Source organism: Ursus arctos, unplaced genomic scaffold (assembly GCF_023065955.2).
Source record: "Ursus arctos isolate Adak ecotype North America unplaced genomic scaffold, UrsArc2.0 scaffold_34, whole genome shotgun sequence".
Taxonomy (NCBI): Eukaryota; Metazoa; Chordata; class Mammalia; order Carnivora; family Ursidae; genus Ursus; species Ursus arctos.
The window spans coordinates 30,385,076-30,401,545 of NW_026623030.1; the positions used below are offsets into that span (position 1 = coordinate 30,385,076).

General features: G+C 52.3%; 1 protein-coding gene across 1 annotated transcript in view; it reads left to right on the forward strand.

The window, feature by feature from the left end:
* The first annotated feature begins 567 nt into the window (after positions 1-567).
* The window catches only part of EP400 (E1A binding protein p400), a 104,432-nt gene continuing 88,529 nt past the window's right edge, over positions 568-16,470 (forward strand). The window contains exons 1-5 of the mRNA XM_057305904.1: positions 568-683; positions 9,824-9,992; positions 10,753-10,804; positions 12,766-14,132; positions 15,677-15,787. Of these exons, the coding sequence (XP_057161887.1) occupies positions 12,801-14,132; positions 15,677-15,787 (1,443 nt within the window). The 5' untranslated portion in view covers positions 568-683; positions 9,824-9,992; positions 10,753-10,804; positions 12,766-12,800. The remainder of the gene's footprint in view (positions 684-9,823; positions 9,993-10,752; positions 10,805-12,765; positions 14,133-15,676; positions 15,788-16,470) is intronic.

The window sequence follows — 16,470 nt, forward strand, 5'->3', positions numbered from 1 at the left end:
GGGCTGTTTCCGTTTCTCGGCTCCGGTGAGCGGCGGGGTCGTGTCCCCAGGAGCCCGGGGTCGGACGGCACCAGGACGCTCTGCTGCCGGCCGCCGTGGCCAGAGTGGGGGAGTCGGGGCTCGCCCCCCACTTCGCCTCCTCCGGCCGGGGAGCCCGGCCGCCCCCGCCGGTGCGCAGGTGCCCCACCCGGGACATGTCTAAGGACCGTCCGCCGTCCGCTCGTGGGGCCCTAAGTCCCTGGTCTCTTCGGGATGCCGACCCCTGAGCCGGGGTCTCCCATTCGGGGGCCATCCCCTCTCTGCCGTCTTCACCTCTGGCGCCAGCCCCCTTCCGTCTGATGCTATCCGCGGGTCTAGTGCCCTGCGACTCCCGGGGCCCCGCGAGCTCCCCGCCCGCCCCGCCGGCTCCAGCCCATCCTGCCTTCGCGGCCCCGGCCTTGCCCCAATGCAGTACTCCCCGGGGACCGACCGCCGCCGCCCCGTCGGCCCGCCCTCGCTCGGCCGCTCTAGCCCTCCGCCCGTCTCGACGCCTCTCGTCGCGCGACGTCACTTCCGGCTCGCCGTAGCGGGCGCGCCGCCGCTTCCTCCGCTCGCGGCCCCGGATGCGCCGAGCGGAGCGGCGCCACCTCGACCCCCGCCCCCAGCCCTCCGCCGGACGCAGCAGGAGTGCGGTCCAGGCCTGGGTAGGTGGGGGCGCGGAGTGGCCGGGAATGGCGGGGGTCAGGGTCCGGAGTCGTGTGGTCCGCGACCCCGGTCCTTCTGGGAGCCCTTTCCCCCCACCCCCGGGACGTGTAGTTGGGGGCCCGCCGGGGTGGGGGGGGGCGCTGCCGGGAGTTAGGGGGTGGAGGTAGCGGGGGTGCAGGTGGCACGGGTTTGGCGCGGAGACGCGGCACGCGAAGACGGGAGCGCCGGGGGGGGGTGGCGCCAGGAGTCAGGGGTCGGCCGGGGGTGGGTGGGGGCCGCTGAGCTTGTGGAGGGTGCGCCGGTGCGGCGCGGAGACGCGGCCTGCGGTGACAGGGCGTCGGAGCTGTGGGGGGCGCTGATGCGGAGACGCGGCAGGCGGTAACGGGGCGCCGGGAGTGGCTGGGGGGCGGTGATGCATAGACGCGGCCCGCGGTGACAGGGCGCCGGGAGTGGTTGGGGGGCTGGCGCCGAGACGCGGCCCGCGGTGACGGGGCGTCGAGGTTGGGCTCGGAGACGCGGTCCGGGGTCCGCGGTGACAGGGCGCCGGGGTTGGGTGGGGGGCTGGCGCGGAGACGCGCGCGGTCCGCGGTGACGGGGCGCGGGGGCTGTGAGGGGGGTGTTGGAGCTGAGACGCGGCCCGCGGTAATGGGGCGCAGGGGTTGGGTGGGGGCCTCTGGCGTTGGGCAGAGACCCTTCGTGGTGCGGAGGCCTACAGTGACCTGGGCGTCAGGCGGGGGCGGCTCTCCAACCCCCACTACAGGCCTGGCACTTTATTCTGGTTTGGTTTTCGGGTCTGCGTGGTCAACTCCTTCAGCAGGATAGGCATTCCCACTGCATTGGTCCTCTGGCGCCAGCCGTGCCGCCTTCGCAGGTGTGGGAACAGGTGCAGGGGGACAGTGATTTGTCCAAGTCATTCAACGGGGGACAGCTGGGTGAATTCAAACCCAGCTCATTTTGACGCTACTGCGCGCAGCACAGCAGTGTACTTGGGATGTGTGGGGCTCCAGAGTCTCCCTGTGCAGCTCACTTGGCCCGCTCAGAGGGCGCAGTCTTCTTTCCTCCAGCACTTTGCCACGGAGATCTGTAGCCCTCAGGTCTCTGCTGGGATATCACCTTACCAGTAGAGAAGGATAGTGCAGCCCAACGCTGATGGTGCTTTTCCCTGCCATTGTACATGTTGGAGTCTTCATGTGCTTTCTGGGGGATTTCTGAAGTGATATATGCAATAAAATGGCTTTGGTAACTTTTTTTAGTGGAACCAGTAAAACAAACATGCTTTGTGAATGGTTTCAAAAAATGTAAAAATATGTTTTGTAACTAAGTCATCCTACCACCCAAAGATAAGCACAATTAATGTTCTTTTGGCCCCTTATTCTATCCATGTAATTTTTCTTTTATAATTGAGATTGTATAATGTAATTTTATGTGGTTTTAAAAACAGCATGATCACGTACTGTTAAGCCCTGTACAGTAATTGCTGTTAGCACTGTAGTATCCACAAACCATTATTTACTCTTTCGCATTGGGTCCACCGTTTCTTGCCTACTCTAGGGCATAGCTCTAACGTTCTGTCTTCTCTTCAGTTTATCTTCTCTCCAAAGTATTCTTACCAACATACAAATCCTCCAGCTTCTCTTTCTAGGCCTTAGCTTCCTTTCATACCACAGTTGGAAAAAAAATCATGTACTCCCTATCACCATTTTCTCCTCTCATTTCTCTTGAACCAACTTCAGTTAAGCTTTTGGTCCCCCAGTCTCCCCTCTTCTCCAGCATCGCTCCTCTTGGGATCAGTCGTGCTGTTATATTGCCAAGGCCCCCTGTGGGCAGCCTTTGAGCCGGCTGCCCATGGCTTCCTTGAAACACTTGTCTCCTCGTGGCATGGAGACACCACTCTGTTGGTCCTCCTTTTACCTTGCTGGTTGCTTCTCATCTCCTTCACCTGTATATATTCTAATGCCTTGGGGCAGCCCTCTCTGGTCTGTACACCTGGTGATCTCATCCTGTGGCAGGGCTGTAGGTCACATGTCAGCATCTCCTGAGTGTGTATTTCCGGGCTGGGTCTTCCTGTTCCAAGTTCCAGATTGCACTTGTACTTGTGCGAGACCTGCTGCTTACACGCTGTTGCATTTCACTTGGAGGCAGCTCCACATTTGCAGTGCTCAGGTCAGAACTGTCCTGTGATCTCTGCTTTTCTTCCACGTCCTAAATCTGCTCTGTCCACACTCTCAAAATCGAATTCAAACCGACTGCTCCTCACTGTCTTCTTGGCTACATCTGTCCTTCAATCCCGTCCCCCCGCATCTCTTACCTGGGTTATTCCAGTGCCCTTCTCGCTGCTCACCCGAGCTGTTCTGCGTTTGAATCTCAGCACAGCGGCTGAGTGATGTTTTTAGAACAGAAATCAGATTGTGCCCTTCTTTGCTCAAAGCCCTCCATGGTTCTCATCTCAGAAGAAAAGCTAACATCTTTTAGGTGGTTTATGAAGCCCCTTGTGACCAGGTCCTTACTGCCCCTGTTACCTCATGTCCCTGCCCCCCACTTCTTTTTTTTTTTTTTTTTTTTTTTTTTAAGATTTTATTTATTTATTCGACAGAGATAGAGACAGCCAGCGAGAGAGGGAACACAAGCAGGGGGAGTGGGAGAGGAAGAAGCAGGCTCATAGCGGAGGAGCCTGACGTGGGGCTCGATCCCATAACGCCGGGATCATGCCCTGAGCCGAAGGCAGACGCTTAACCGCTGTGCCACCCAGGCGCCCCCCTGCCCCCCACTTCTTGTCCCCTGGCTCGGGTCCTGGGCACACATTGGCTCTGTGTGGAATGTTGGGTCCTTACATGCCATGGTCTGACTCTTTTGAGAAGCCCCTCTGCAGAGAGGCTGCTGTGGAACTCAGAACCTTGACCACATCGCTCACTGTCTCTGTCCCTTACCTTGGGAGAGCTCTGCCATTGTGCTTCTTGTCTGCCACTTACTGCTCTGTGTGTTACCTTACCGCCCCCTTTCTGGGGTCAGGGACTATGCCGTGCTCACTGTCGTATCCCTAGTGCTTCAAAATAATGCCTGATGGAGTAAGCCTTTAATAAGTATTTATCAAGTGAATATAGTAACAAACAAATTCTTTTCCAAAGCAGGTGGATTTGATAGGAACCTAGGTGTACTTGGGTAATCAATGATTTTAGTAGATGCTGAGGAATAGAATTCACATGCTTAGAAGAGGGAAGCTGGCTCTTCCAAGAGGCACAGATGCTTGCAGGGGGTAAGGTTGATGTGGGTAGAGATGAAGGGGAGTCATCTTGGAGGTGGGAGGGCGTGAGGCCATTCAAGGAACAAGTCAGTCACCAGGCCTTGCATTCAGTGTGTGGTTGGGCATGGCATCTCTTCATGTGGACCGTCTGTGGGGTCTGCCCTGTGTGCTGGCAGTGAATTCTATCTGTCCCCCTGCCCCCATTTTATGTCTCTGCTCCTCTTGCATAGGAGGGAAGCTTTCCTTTTCTGTTGGGGTTTGTGGCTGCCCAGCATGGCCTCTGGGGTCCACCCCTGGAGCTGGGTCTTCCAGTCCCTGAGGTTCTGCAGTCCCGGTGTGGAAGTGGTCTCTGCTTAGCTGGTCTGCTCCTTTCCTTGGAGCCTAGGGCAAGCCGCTCGTTGTGGCTGCAGTCTGTGGCAACTGGAGCCTCTTTTCACGGGAGAAAGCGCAGCGTCTTCCTCAGGGAGCCTCGCTCTGGTCCTCGGCCACCTGGAGGGGTGTGCCCTTTGCCTTCAGGAGTCGGGCCTGGCCCTCAGTGTTTTCTTCTGGGCAGAGCCTCTGTCCTTTGGGCCTATATTCTCGGCCCCGCCCCCCTGTGGTTCCTGCTTTATTTCTAGTTAATGGAAATTTTTATCTTGTGCATTGTTGTAGAAATACATTTAAAAAGCATTTATGTACGAGTGAAGGGAAAGCCTTTACATAACCTCATGTTGCTGTTTCACTTAGCCTTTTTTTTTTTTAAACACTTCACGCATTGCAGTATTCCCTTTTCTTGGTGTAGAATTCTGAGAATTTTGATAGATGTTGTGTAATTTCCAGGACAGTCAGGATTCAAAACAGTTTCTGGGGCACCTGGGTGGCTCAGTCAGTTGAGCGTCTAACTCTTGATTTCAGTTCAGGTCATGGTCTCAGCATCATGAGATCGAGCCCTGTGTTGGGTTCCACGCTCTGTGTGGAGTCTGCTTGAGATTGTCTCTCGCCCTCTGCCCCTTTTCCCGCTGGTGCGCACGTGCGTGTGCTTTCTCTTTCTCTAAAGTAAATAAATAAATCTTAAAAACAAACAAAAAAATTTCTTCACCCCAAAGAATGCCCTAGCGCTGCCACTCTCCTGAGCTCCTCCCTCTGGGCGGCCGCTGATCTCTGTCACTGTGTTTTCTGTCCTTTCTGGGGAGTCAGTTAAAGGGGCTCTGCGTGGAGCCTCTTGAGTCTGGCTTCTTTCGTTGAGCATAATGCATTTGGGGCTCACGCAGGTTGTTGCTTGGATCAAGAGCTTGTTTCCTTCTGCTGCCGGGTGGGCTGGACACATGGATGTGCCACACTTGACCCAGCCCCCTGCTGTTGCTGGTCCTCTGATGCGAGTGGTGCCCAAGCTGTTCACGTCCTGTGCTGTTCAGACGACAAACAAGGGTGCACAGGATGAGAGTTCCTCTTTACTCTTTCTCCCCATTCCTGACTTCCTTCCCAGGACTAGCTGATTTGGTTCCCACTTTTCCAGGTCTCTTTCTGCACGTCAGAACCTGCATTCTCCATGATGGCGCTGTTTCTCACAAGGGGCTGGAAACTGGTTCTTGGAGGAGGGTGAAAAAAATCTTTGATATGACTGTGGTTTGTGGCCTCACAAAGGGTCACAATGCATCTATAGATCTATGCTATGGCTGAGGTATTAAATTTTCACAAGGTGTGTGGCGGGGATTAGGAGAGAAAGGTCAAAACAGGCCCCTCAGGCGCTCTGGGTAAAAAGTTGAGGAACAGCAGCGAGCGCTGCCATGAGTTGGGGGCTTGCAGCTTTATGGCTTGTGTCTGAGGAAGGACCTCTTCGGTTTGTCTTGACTCTTCCTCCCAACCTGAGGTCGACCCTGCCTATCTGGGGAGCGCAGGGCTCTCAGTCCCATCCGGTTAAGGACCTGCCCCCACCACAGTGACTGTAAGCTCCTGGCACCGTAGCCTGCTAAGCGAGAAGGAACATGGGGACCTCAATTCCCGCTTCTGCACCGTGGCACTGCGATGTGGCACGTGGCACAGTGAAGCCCAGAGTTTTAAAACTCCGTTTGGCCCAGTTAATGTCACTTGGAATCTACGTATTTTAGGAATGAGCGTGGAGCCTTCCTGCTGTGCTCTTGGGGGAGAAGAGTGCCCATTTTGTTAGTATGTGGGACTTCTGTTAGCCTTGACTTTGTTGAGCGATATCTGGTATTGCTATCTTCTGTGGAAAGTCTTTTTTCCTGTAATGTTTTACTGTGAAACATTTCAACAACACACAAAGGGTGGGAGGATTTTACAGTCAGCTGCGTGTGTACCCGTGACGTAGTGTCTGCTCGTCAGTGTTTCGCTGTATCTGCTTTATCTCCCATCCATCTATCCATCTTTAAGAAAACCTTAAGCATTCCAAGGTTAGTGAAAGCAGTGTTTTTAACATGTTTAAGCTTCACCCCCTCTTTTTTCCTTCTCCCTCCGACAGAGGTACTTCTTCCATTTTTTGGTGTTTGTCATTGCTTAGGGGGGTGCAAGACCGCTCCTGGAAAGCGCTGGAGTGCAGGCTTACCTGGGAGGAGAGGACAGCGAGCATTCTCTGCAGAAGGAAGTTCGGGAGGGTGGCAGTGCTTTCCTAGGAAGAAGAGGGAGGTTTCATGTGGCTTGACAGGGGTGTTGAGGGGAAGGTCCTTATGTAGCCGTCACTGCAGGGGGCGGGCTTTAGTCTCCATCCCAGCCCTGGCTCTGGCCAAGCTGCTTCCTCACAGAACCGAGACGTGGTGGTGGTCGGACCTCACAGGCCTCAGACTCGACTTGGCCAACACCGAACACGTTCCAGCCGCATGCAGGACGCCTCAGCAGTGTCCCTCACCCTGGTCTGTCTCACCCACTTGTGGCCATTTCCTAGGCCTGCCAGGCGTACCCGTTGGCTGGTTGTCAGGAGTGTGAGTTGGGTGTGCATCAGTTTGTCTGTAGAGAGTTCTGAGTTGAAAGGAGAAGCTTTGCTTTAGTCTTACTCCCTTGACTTGTTTTTAGTCTCAACATTAACTTCAGGTTGAAATTCAAATAACGTTAAGGGATGGCATGACTATTTTTTCAAAGATGGATAAGGTTACAGTTGGGAGCCACTGACCTAAAAACTCCTAGCCTTCTTTCCCTCTGTCCTCCACTGAACGAGGTTTCCTGCTTTGCTGCTTGTCATCATGTCTTGGCCCCGCTGCCCCTAGTGTCCTCCATTCTGCTAGGGTGGCATTGCTTGTAGGCCATTTCGGTAGGCAGAACTAGGAGATGTGTTTTAAGGGAAAAATCCGTAAGTTCATGCTGATTCCTAGTTGTCATCCAGCAGCATGGAGTTGTTCCTTTGTCCCTTCCTTCCCTGTTCCGTTGGTAACTATGTTGTCCTTCCTCGAGTTCGATTGTCTGCTTCTGTGTACATTGGGTTTTAGGAAGTTCTTCGTCCTTATTGATTTGGTTGTGTTTTTGAATATGTGACTCTTTAACACGATTCTAAAATCAAAGTGTTACAAGTTGGTGTCACTTTCTTCACTGCCCTGTCACTCTACTCACACCACCCTGAGTAGGTCATCAGCCTCATTCGTTTCTGACTTATTCTTCATGAGTTCCTTTTTTGTGAACGTAAGCAGATATTTATGGGATGTCAGTGCTTGTAGACTGTTGTAGTGAACATAACTAGGAAATATATTTTTTGAGAAAAAATTATGTATACGCAGATATGTGGGTGTATGCTTATTTTTTTGTAGAAAAGAATGGAGGCAAGATGTATCTGTTTGTACATCTGTCTTTTCCTCTTATGCAAGGGTAGTGTCCCACATATAGTCTTTTGCACTTTGTTTATTCGACTTAATGTTAGAGTTCTGGAAATGGCTGTGTACGAGTTCTCAGCTTTCTCAGTCATTTATACAGCTGCGTGGTGCTCCGTTGAATGGATGCACCAAATGGAGGCACCGGTCTCTGAAATGTGGGCGTGCGGTTTATTTCTAACGTTTTGTGTTTACAAAGAGTGCCGTGGTGAGGAAACTTCGTGTTCCTTTGTTTCTGTACTGGAGGTGGCTACTCGGGCTGAGTTTGTAGTGGCGCTCGTGGATTCCGTGTGAGTAGGAGCGCGTGCAGCTTTGTGAGGTGGTGCCAGACCCCTGCGTGGGGTTGGACAGCTCCCACAGCGGAGCGGAGCGGGGCGGGCCCGCTTCCCCACGGCCCCGCTTGTTCGGTCTGGGAGATGAGAAATGGCATTTCAGCTTAGTTTTAATTGCAATTCTTTTATTAGGAGAGACGATTTATCAGTTAATGTACTTGAGAAATTCAGCTTCAAGTCTTGGAGTTCTACTTTGCTTTACTGATTTCTGTAATAGGAAATGTCGTTTCGTAAGTAAAGGCCGGGAGCGAGCGAGTCGGACATGTAGCCCGTTGCTTGTGAGCAGTCTGTGGGGATACGCAGTGTTTTGGTGGACCACGAGAGCCAAGTCTAGGCTCTGGTTTTTGTATTTGGAGTCATGGACTGGTCCTTGCTTTTGTTTATTTTTTTTTATTTTTTAAGATTTTATTTATTTAACAGAGAGAGAGAAAGCAGATGCGCGCATAAGCAGGCAGAGTAGCAGGCAGAGGGAGAGGGAGAAGCAGGCTTGCGGCTGAGCAGGGAGCCTGATGTGGGGCTCCATCCCAGGACCCTGAGATCACGACCTGAGCTACCCAGGTGTCCGGTCCTTATTTTTAGCAGGCTGGACTGTGTCTGACACCTCCGTGTCCACCACTGGCTGTTTGCTCACAGCCTGCAGGGGGCTCTTTGGCTTGTGCTCTGTGTGCTGGACATGGGTGGTGTCACGGCTGTGCAGAAACACTTCCCTGCAGTAACAGCAGTGCTCCCTGTGTGACGAACAGTACCCAGACCCTGGCTTTGGCCTAGGGGATGCACCGTGACCATGGTGACAATATTGCAGAACGACCTGAAGCACGGGAGATGGCCCTGGCTGGATCTGGGAAAGTGTAGGGGCAGAGAGGGATGTGAGTTTGGGAAGGGAGCAAGGCTCATGGCCTGAGTTGCCTCCTTGTTGAAGGGGAAGATCCTGATCCCCAGCTGCGTGGACTCTGGCAGCTCCCAGACGGGAAGCTGGGAATGGAGGGTGGGTAGCGGGACCAATTCCAGGGTTCAGCAGGGGCCCAGGAGCAGCTGCTGTAAGTCCCCAGTCTCTCGAGCCCTCTCATGGGTTCTGACCTGGGGACCCCTGCCCTATACTGAGAACAGGGCCCAGGTAGTGTTCCTTCAAGTGGCATTTCCTGGTGTCTAGATGTGTCCCTTTGTGATGTCACCGTCACCCCAATGGAGCAGCGGCAGGTGGAGATGGTAGGCCTGTGGCCAGCATCCTGCCAGCGGCACTGGTGAGCGTTGTATGCAGTGACCTGAGGGCTTGTGCCCTGCTCCTCGCCAGGCTGCACGCGCGGTCTGACCTCGTGCCGCGGACTTCGGCCTCGTCCTGAGCAGTGCCTGCGCAGGGCGATGGGCTGAATGGTCGGCTGCAGCTCTCTCTGATGGACCTCGGAAGTAGAAACAGCCACTACAAAAAAAAGTTGTTTTGCCATTGGTGGTAGCTTTGCTCTCCGTTGGGGTAACTGTGGCACATTTTTGGGGAACGCTGCTTTAGATAAGCAGTTTCTTTATATTGTCATCGATTGGGCTTGTTTCTCTAACTTGACTACCAGAAGTTGAGGTACGGTTTACGTGTAGCAATGTTCATGCTTTAGTGTGTGGCTCCGTGACTTTGGGCAGACACGTTCGTAACCATGTCCCCAAATCAAGTGGAGAAACAGGTCCATACCCCCAGATTCCCTCCTGCTTCTCTCGAGTCAGCCGTCCCCCACCTTCAACCCTCAGAGTCTGTCTAATCTCTGTCCCTGTGGTTTTGCCTGTTCCAGAATATCATGTCGTGTCCGTGACCTGCGCTGCATGACCCTTGGGTCTGGCTCTGCCCCTGGCGTCTCACGATTCGTGTTGGTGTGGGTCCGTCAGTAGTTGGGTCCTCACGTTGCCGAGGCGTGCTCCGTGTGAGGCTGCTCCAGTGTTGTGTCCCTTCTCCAGGCGAAGGTCAGTATTCAGATTTTGATATGTTTCAGTGGATAGCTCTTTAATTCACATCTCTAACAGAGTAGGGCTTATATCACGTAATTGGTATCTGCTTTTTTCACTTAATATGTCTGCATGTTTTTCATTTTATTAGCTTTTCATTTATTATTAGAACTTGGACACTGGCTATTTCTGGTTACCTTTTTGTTTTCTTTTTTACTATATTCTGCAATGCACGTTTTTATGCACAATTAAAAAAAATAGGTAGGTGAATTTCCTCAGTAGAGATTTCCAGAGATACTAGGACTAGGTCAAAGGTCATAGGGTGAGTGGGTTGGCTCTGCTTTCCCAGCCGTGTCACCCACCCTTCAGGCATGTCCTGGGCTCTGAGCCCTTTGAGATCTCTGCTCTGTGTCCCCATCTGCCTCCCACACCCCCTTAGCGGGGGTTGGCAGGGCGCCAGCGGTGTGATGTGGCTAGCGTCTTTGCAAAGTGGATCTGGAAGATATTTATTTCAGTCTGTATTGCTTTTATTAGTGGTGAGGTTGGACATTCTCCTTCACGCTGGTTAAGTAGATGCTTTTCTTATGTAAACTGTGTCTTGTCCTTATTTCACTTTTCTGTGGGATTGCGTGATTTTCAGTTTGTATGAGTGCTTTCTGTAGTATTAGTGGTAGCCCCCTGTCATAACTACCCCAAATATTCATGATTTTGATGATTTACTTTTGAGTTTTAAACATTTTTAAATTTTGCATGTCTTCAAATCCATCTGTTTTTTCAGATACAACTTTACTGTTTTAAGTTTAGGAACTTGAATTCCCTTCAGAGCTTTAGTAAGTATTCATTTTTGTATTTTCTACCTATTTCTGTTTTGACATTTCTATAATTGGTGTAAAACTTGGGAGGTTACCGTGTAAGATGCTTCATTTATTTTGGTGAATGATTTGTGGTGAGAATTTAAATAGAATTTTCACTCTGTGTCAGTGGTCGTGACATATTTCCCCCTAAGTCTTACCTTCCCCTGGTTTTGTGAATTGTTGTATGTGGGAGAGCTGGTTTCTGGCCTGTATGCTCTCTTCTTGCTCACCTTTGATGTGCTGGGAATGGATCCTAAGGAAATGATCTAAACATGCCCTCATGTGTTTGTTTATCATGTGCGTTCTATTTTTGTGCCAGTTCCACACACGTCTCCTCATGACGCTTGTTTACAAGGATCAGGAGCAGAAGCTCGTTCTGACGGCAGCGGGTGGCCGAGGCCCCCGGCCCTGAGCCACTGTGCGGGGCTGCTGCTCGGGGGCGAGGGTGAGAGTACGCGAGGGTGCTCGTGCCGGCCGCTCCTCCCATGACTGCCTGGTTAGAGGGGTGTGCTGCAGCTTGCCCATGATCTTGGGACTCAGTCTTCAGGGATGGCCTTCCGAGCAGAAAGCGCCTTTTCTGCTGCTTTGACACCAATTCTTATTTCCCCAGTCTTTACTGGTGTACACCTGATTCCACGTATCCGTCTTTTGCAGCCAGGGGCCCGGGACTGTGGGAGCCTTCCATGTGAATGTGTTTTTTTTGTGTTGTAACTTTTGTAACTTCTGGTTTCTGATGTTTATCCCTGTCTTCTGTGAGATAGGTCATGATGCCCTGAGGATAACAGGGCTGGCCCTCTTGCTAGTGTTGGGGGCAAGGTGGGAGGAACACCAAGACACGGGGAGCTAGGTGTGTTAGTTAAGACTTGACAGTTTCCAATGGTGGAAGGATATTTCTGTCCCTGTGACCCTGCCTCAGTGGGGAGCAGACAGCCCAGGTGTCTGTGGGGGACATCCTGTCCCCAGTGGGGTCTTCTCCCTGGCAGACACTGAGACTCTAGCTGGGTCTGACTTGGAAGCATTCTGGGGTCCCACCTCAGAACTGGCCTCCTCCTGCTCAGCCCTATCCCGAGAGCTGACCCCCAGCACATGTCTTCCTCTCCCCCAGCACCTCCCTAGTCCTCCGCACAAAGCAGTGCTTGGGCTGGGAGCCTCTTTGCAGCTATGGTACCAGCTCCAGAGACTTTGCAGACCTTTGAGGGAGACTCTCCCAGAGCACAGGCCTGAGTCCCGGCCATTCTCCTCCTCTCTCTGAGGTTCGAGGCACCTTCCTGTTTTGTTCTGGCTCCTACGACAGGCCTGAGGTGAGGCTTTGGCGCCCAGCCCTGGGCCCTTTCCTTCAGGAGCTTAGGGTCTGATAAGTAATGGTTGCTCTGTGTGTCTGCAGTTGATGTAGCCCAGAGTTTGGTGGGATGTTCTGTTCTGGTGAGGGGGTGATGGCAGCATATAGCCTGTGCCTGCATTTGGCAGCAGTCATTGACTGCCTCCTGGGTGCCTGGCGGCGAGGAGGGTGCTGCCCCTCCCCCAGGACAGACGAGCAGACAGCCCCACTGCATGTGGGAATGGAGAAGGGCCACCGGGCTAGAAGGCTTCTGGGAAGAAATGTACTGGTCATGAGTGCCAGTGCTGAGTTCAGATCCTTTTTGGCCTTGAGCTAGCAATGCTGGTTCCCTTCCACGGTAGCTGGCTGGGATGACCCACCAACGGGTCCCAGCAGTGACCCAGAAGGACCTGTCCCTCATCCGTGTTGAGGGGCATCGTCTCCAGTGCCATCTCTTTCATGGCTCGGTAAGAATTTCTAAGACTCATTTGTGTCAGATGCCAGTCGGAATGTACCTTCAGACTACTTCTCCAGTGCTGCTAAATGGTACTCGTAGTAAGTGCTGATCAGATGCTTACATTGGTCTTCAAGTAACTTGATTTCAACTTTGATTTTTCAGGAGAACATTAAGTTGGATTAAAAAGGGGGGCGATAATGCACCATGGCAGCGGCTCTCAGAGTGTCCAGCACCAGCTGCAGAGGTCCAGGGCCTTCGCCAGCAGCGAAGGAGAAGAGCAGCAGGCCCACCCAAATCCGCCCCAGTCCCCTGCCACGCCCTTCGCGCCGTCGGCCAGCCCATCCGCACCTCAGTCTCCCAGTTACCAAGTTCAGCAGCTGATGAATAGGAGTCCCGTGACGGGGCAGAACGTGAATATCGCCCTTCAGAGCGTCGGACCAGTCGTGGGAGGAAACCCACAGATCACACTCGCTCCTCTGCCACTCCCCAGCCCCACTTCTCCAGGTTTCCAGTTCAGTGCCCAGCAGAGGCGCTTTGAGCATGGATCTCCGTCATACATCCAGGTCACCTCGCCGCTGTCCCAACAGGTGCAGACTCAGAGTCCCACCCAGCCCAGTCCTGGGCCGGGGCCGGGCCTGCAGAGCGTGCGGGCGGGCACCCCTGGCCCTGGCCTGGGCCTTTGCAGCAGCAGTCCCACTGGGGGCTTCGTGGACGCCAGCGTGTTAGTGAGGCAGATGAGCTTGAGCCCATCTAGTGGCGGGCACTTTGTGTTTCAGGAGAGCTCGGGCCTCGCCCAGATGGCTCCGGGCACCCAGGTGCAGCTGCAGCATGCAGGGGCTCCCATTGCGGTCCGAGAACGGAGACTGTCACAGCCCCACGCACAGTCTGGGGGCACTGTCCACCACCTGGGACCCCAGAGCCCCGCGGCTGCAGGTGCAGCCAGCCTGCAGCCCCTGGCCAGCCCCGGCCACATCACCACGGCAAGCTTGCCACCCCAGATCAGCAGCATCATCCAGGGGCAGCTGATCCAGCAGCAGCAGGTGCTGCAGGGCCCGCCGCTGACCAGACCCCTGCTCCCTGGGGTCGGGGTCGGGGTCGGGGGGGCTTCGGCCTTTGGGATGACCTCCCCACCGCCCCCCACCAGCCCCTCCAGGACCGCGGTGCCCCCGGGCCTTTCCAGCCTCCCTCTCACGTCTGCGGGGAGTGCGGGGGTGAGGAAGGCCCCCAAGAAGTTGGAGGAGATCCCCCCGGCCTCTCCGGAGCTGGCCCAGATGAGGAAGCAGTGCCTGGATTACCACTACAGAGAGATGGAGGCACTGAAGGAGGCCTTCAAGGAGTACTTGATCGAATTGTTCTTCCTGCAACACCTTCAAGGGAACATGATGGACTTCTTGGCTTTCAAGAAGAAGCATTATGCCCCGTTGCAAGCTTATCTTAGGCAGAATGATTTGGACCTGGAGGAGGAGGAGGATGAGGAGGAGGAGGAGGAGGAGGAGGAGGAAGAAAAGTCTGAGGTTATCAATGACGAGGTGAGAAACAGCAGTTTAATAATTAGAGGACCATGCTTTGCAGATTTGAGTCTAGGCAACTATAAATAAAACATAAGCTACGAGCCTGGGGTGTTTCTAGGACGTGGTTTCGTCAGGTTTGATGCAGGAGTAAAACTGAAGATGTATTTTGCTCTTTTCCTGCACGGAGGGGAGGAGCTGCTCTGGATGTCGGGAGGAGGATGCAGGACAGCCCTGTGAGCAGTGCTGGTCCAGGACCGAGCACTTCGGTCCAGAGCAAGGTCGTCCACTTTGCAGAGGGTGGCCTGGCATGACCCAGCTGTCCCCCTAGTCAGCTGGGGCTGTGGGTCTTGTACAGCACTGAGGCTGGAGTGTGGACGCCCTCTGGCTGCTTGTGTAGATTTCGCATTTTACTTACACTGGTTCACCATTAAAAACACCACAAATGTGGTTTCTGAGCAGGGATTTGAATCACTAGCTTTTTACAGTGTCTCAGTCACGATGCCACATCACTAGGTATGCCTGCATGGTGTCTTCAGGATGAAAATACAGTTGTGGCAAAAACTGTGAGAATTTTTCAATTTTTAGATGTAGTCTCCAACTGGAGGTATTTTAAACTCCCATGTGTGCAAATACCTACTGAATGATATTTAACATAGAATCTTTTTTAGATAGTGAAATTTTGGGGTGCCTGGAATGGTGCTTCGTACATCCCCCAGTTGAGATTTTTCAATACTGTAGTGATTGCTGAGACCCTTCTACTTGTATTTCCTGAAAAAGGAGCTAATCAAACCAGGGCGGTAGTGAGGGCGACTGTAACGCACTGTGTCGTGTGCTTTGTGTTGTGCAGTGTATGGTATGTTGGTGGAGCTTATTTCGTTTCACGACACAGCTGAAGCAGTTGGACTCTTTGTCAGCTCTTCTGCAAAGAAATCAGCCTTTGCCGAGCAAAAGCTGGTCTCTTTGCTCTGCCGTCCTCATTGAGATTTATGGACATATCTGTGTGGCTTTGCCATTTTGTGTCTTCTTTAACACCCTTTCCAAAAAGGATCATTTTTATTTTCCAAAAGGTTTATATGATTATTTTGAGGATTACACCTCTGTTGCCATGAAATAGTGAAATTAAGTTCTCTCTCTGTTTGTACGCAGTGTTGTCTGTAGGCTCAGTCCCCCTCATCTGTGCTAATGAGGACACCTGACCCCCCTTTTTTGCAGCTTCCTGCTGAGATGGACCCACACACGGTGGCAGTGGGGTGGCTGCCGTGCGGATGGTCTGTGCGGGCATGAGGGCTTTGCTGCTCAGAGACTGCTGTTCCCTTGTTTGTAGTTGGAAGTTGCAGAATCTGAGCTCAAGTTGAAGTTCCTGTAAGATGCACCCTGGAGTCAGGTCGTTAGGTTGTGACTCCACCGTAAGTCAGTTCGGTGTCCTTTTACAGGATTTCATGCAAAAGCATTCCATTTTTAAACACCAGGCATCACTGAGCTATCAGCAATAAAATTCTGACAAAATTTCGAGCAGTCTTAAAAATTATGTTGCCTTTTTTTCTCAAAATATTTTCTCTCAGGTAAAGGTTGTGACAGGAAAGGATGGGCAGACTGGTACTCCCGTTGCTATAGCAACCCAGCTTCCGCCAAATGTTTCTGCTGCTTTTTCATCCCAGCAGCAACCGCTTCAGGTACTTTTCGATGGTTCTCAAATGTAGCCTCATCCCAAACTTTCCTCCATCCAGATATTTTAACCTTCAATTTTACTATTTGCTCTCCAGCATTTTTTTCCAGAGCCCATTCCTTATTTTTAAAAAATTAAAAAGTCTTCCTGCATATAAAATGATAAAATTAAGTTGCATGAGTAAATGCCAACACGGATCTTAATGCATTCTTATTTTTTCTGTGTTGAGTGTGACGCATAGTAGCCTTCGCATGCATGTCACCTAATACTTACAGTCCTGTGGAATGTGTACTCAGGATTCCTTGTGTGCTGTGTTTTAAATGTTGGTTCTTTCCTGTGTCTTTTATCTGTATTTTTAAGAACAGTGCAAAACAGAACAAGAAAAAAAAAGATTTAAGCAGGTGGTAACTTAATATTTTCCGCAGCTGGAAGAAATGCTGAAGTCAGGACCTTAGGTCCCGTCCGGGTGCCCACTGAGCGCAGGCTGAGTAGCGTTAATTGTTTGGAAACAAAATTGTTCAGTGTTACGTCACTGATGCCAAGAGGCTGAAAGAACAGGTCAGATTCTCCCAAGAGGGAATGGATGGTTCTTGCTTTGGAGAGTAGTTTTATCTTGTGGTGATACGTTTTTTTAAAAACTTTCTTGATTTTAATTTTGCTGTAATTTCAAACACACGTGAAAGTTGCAAA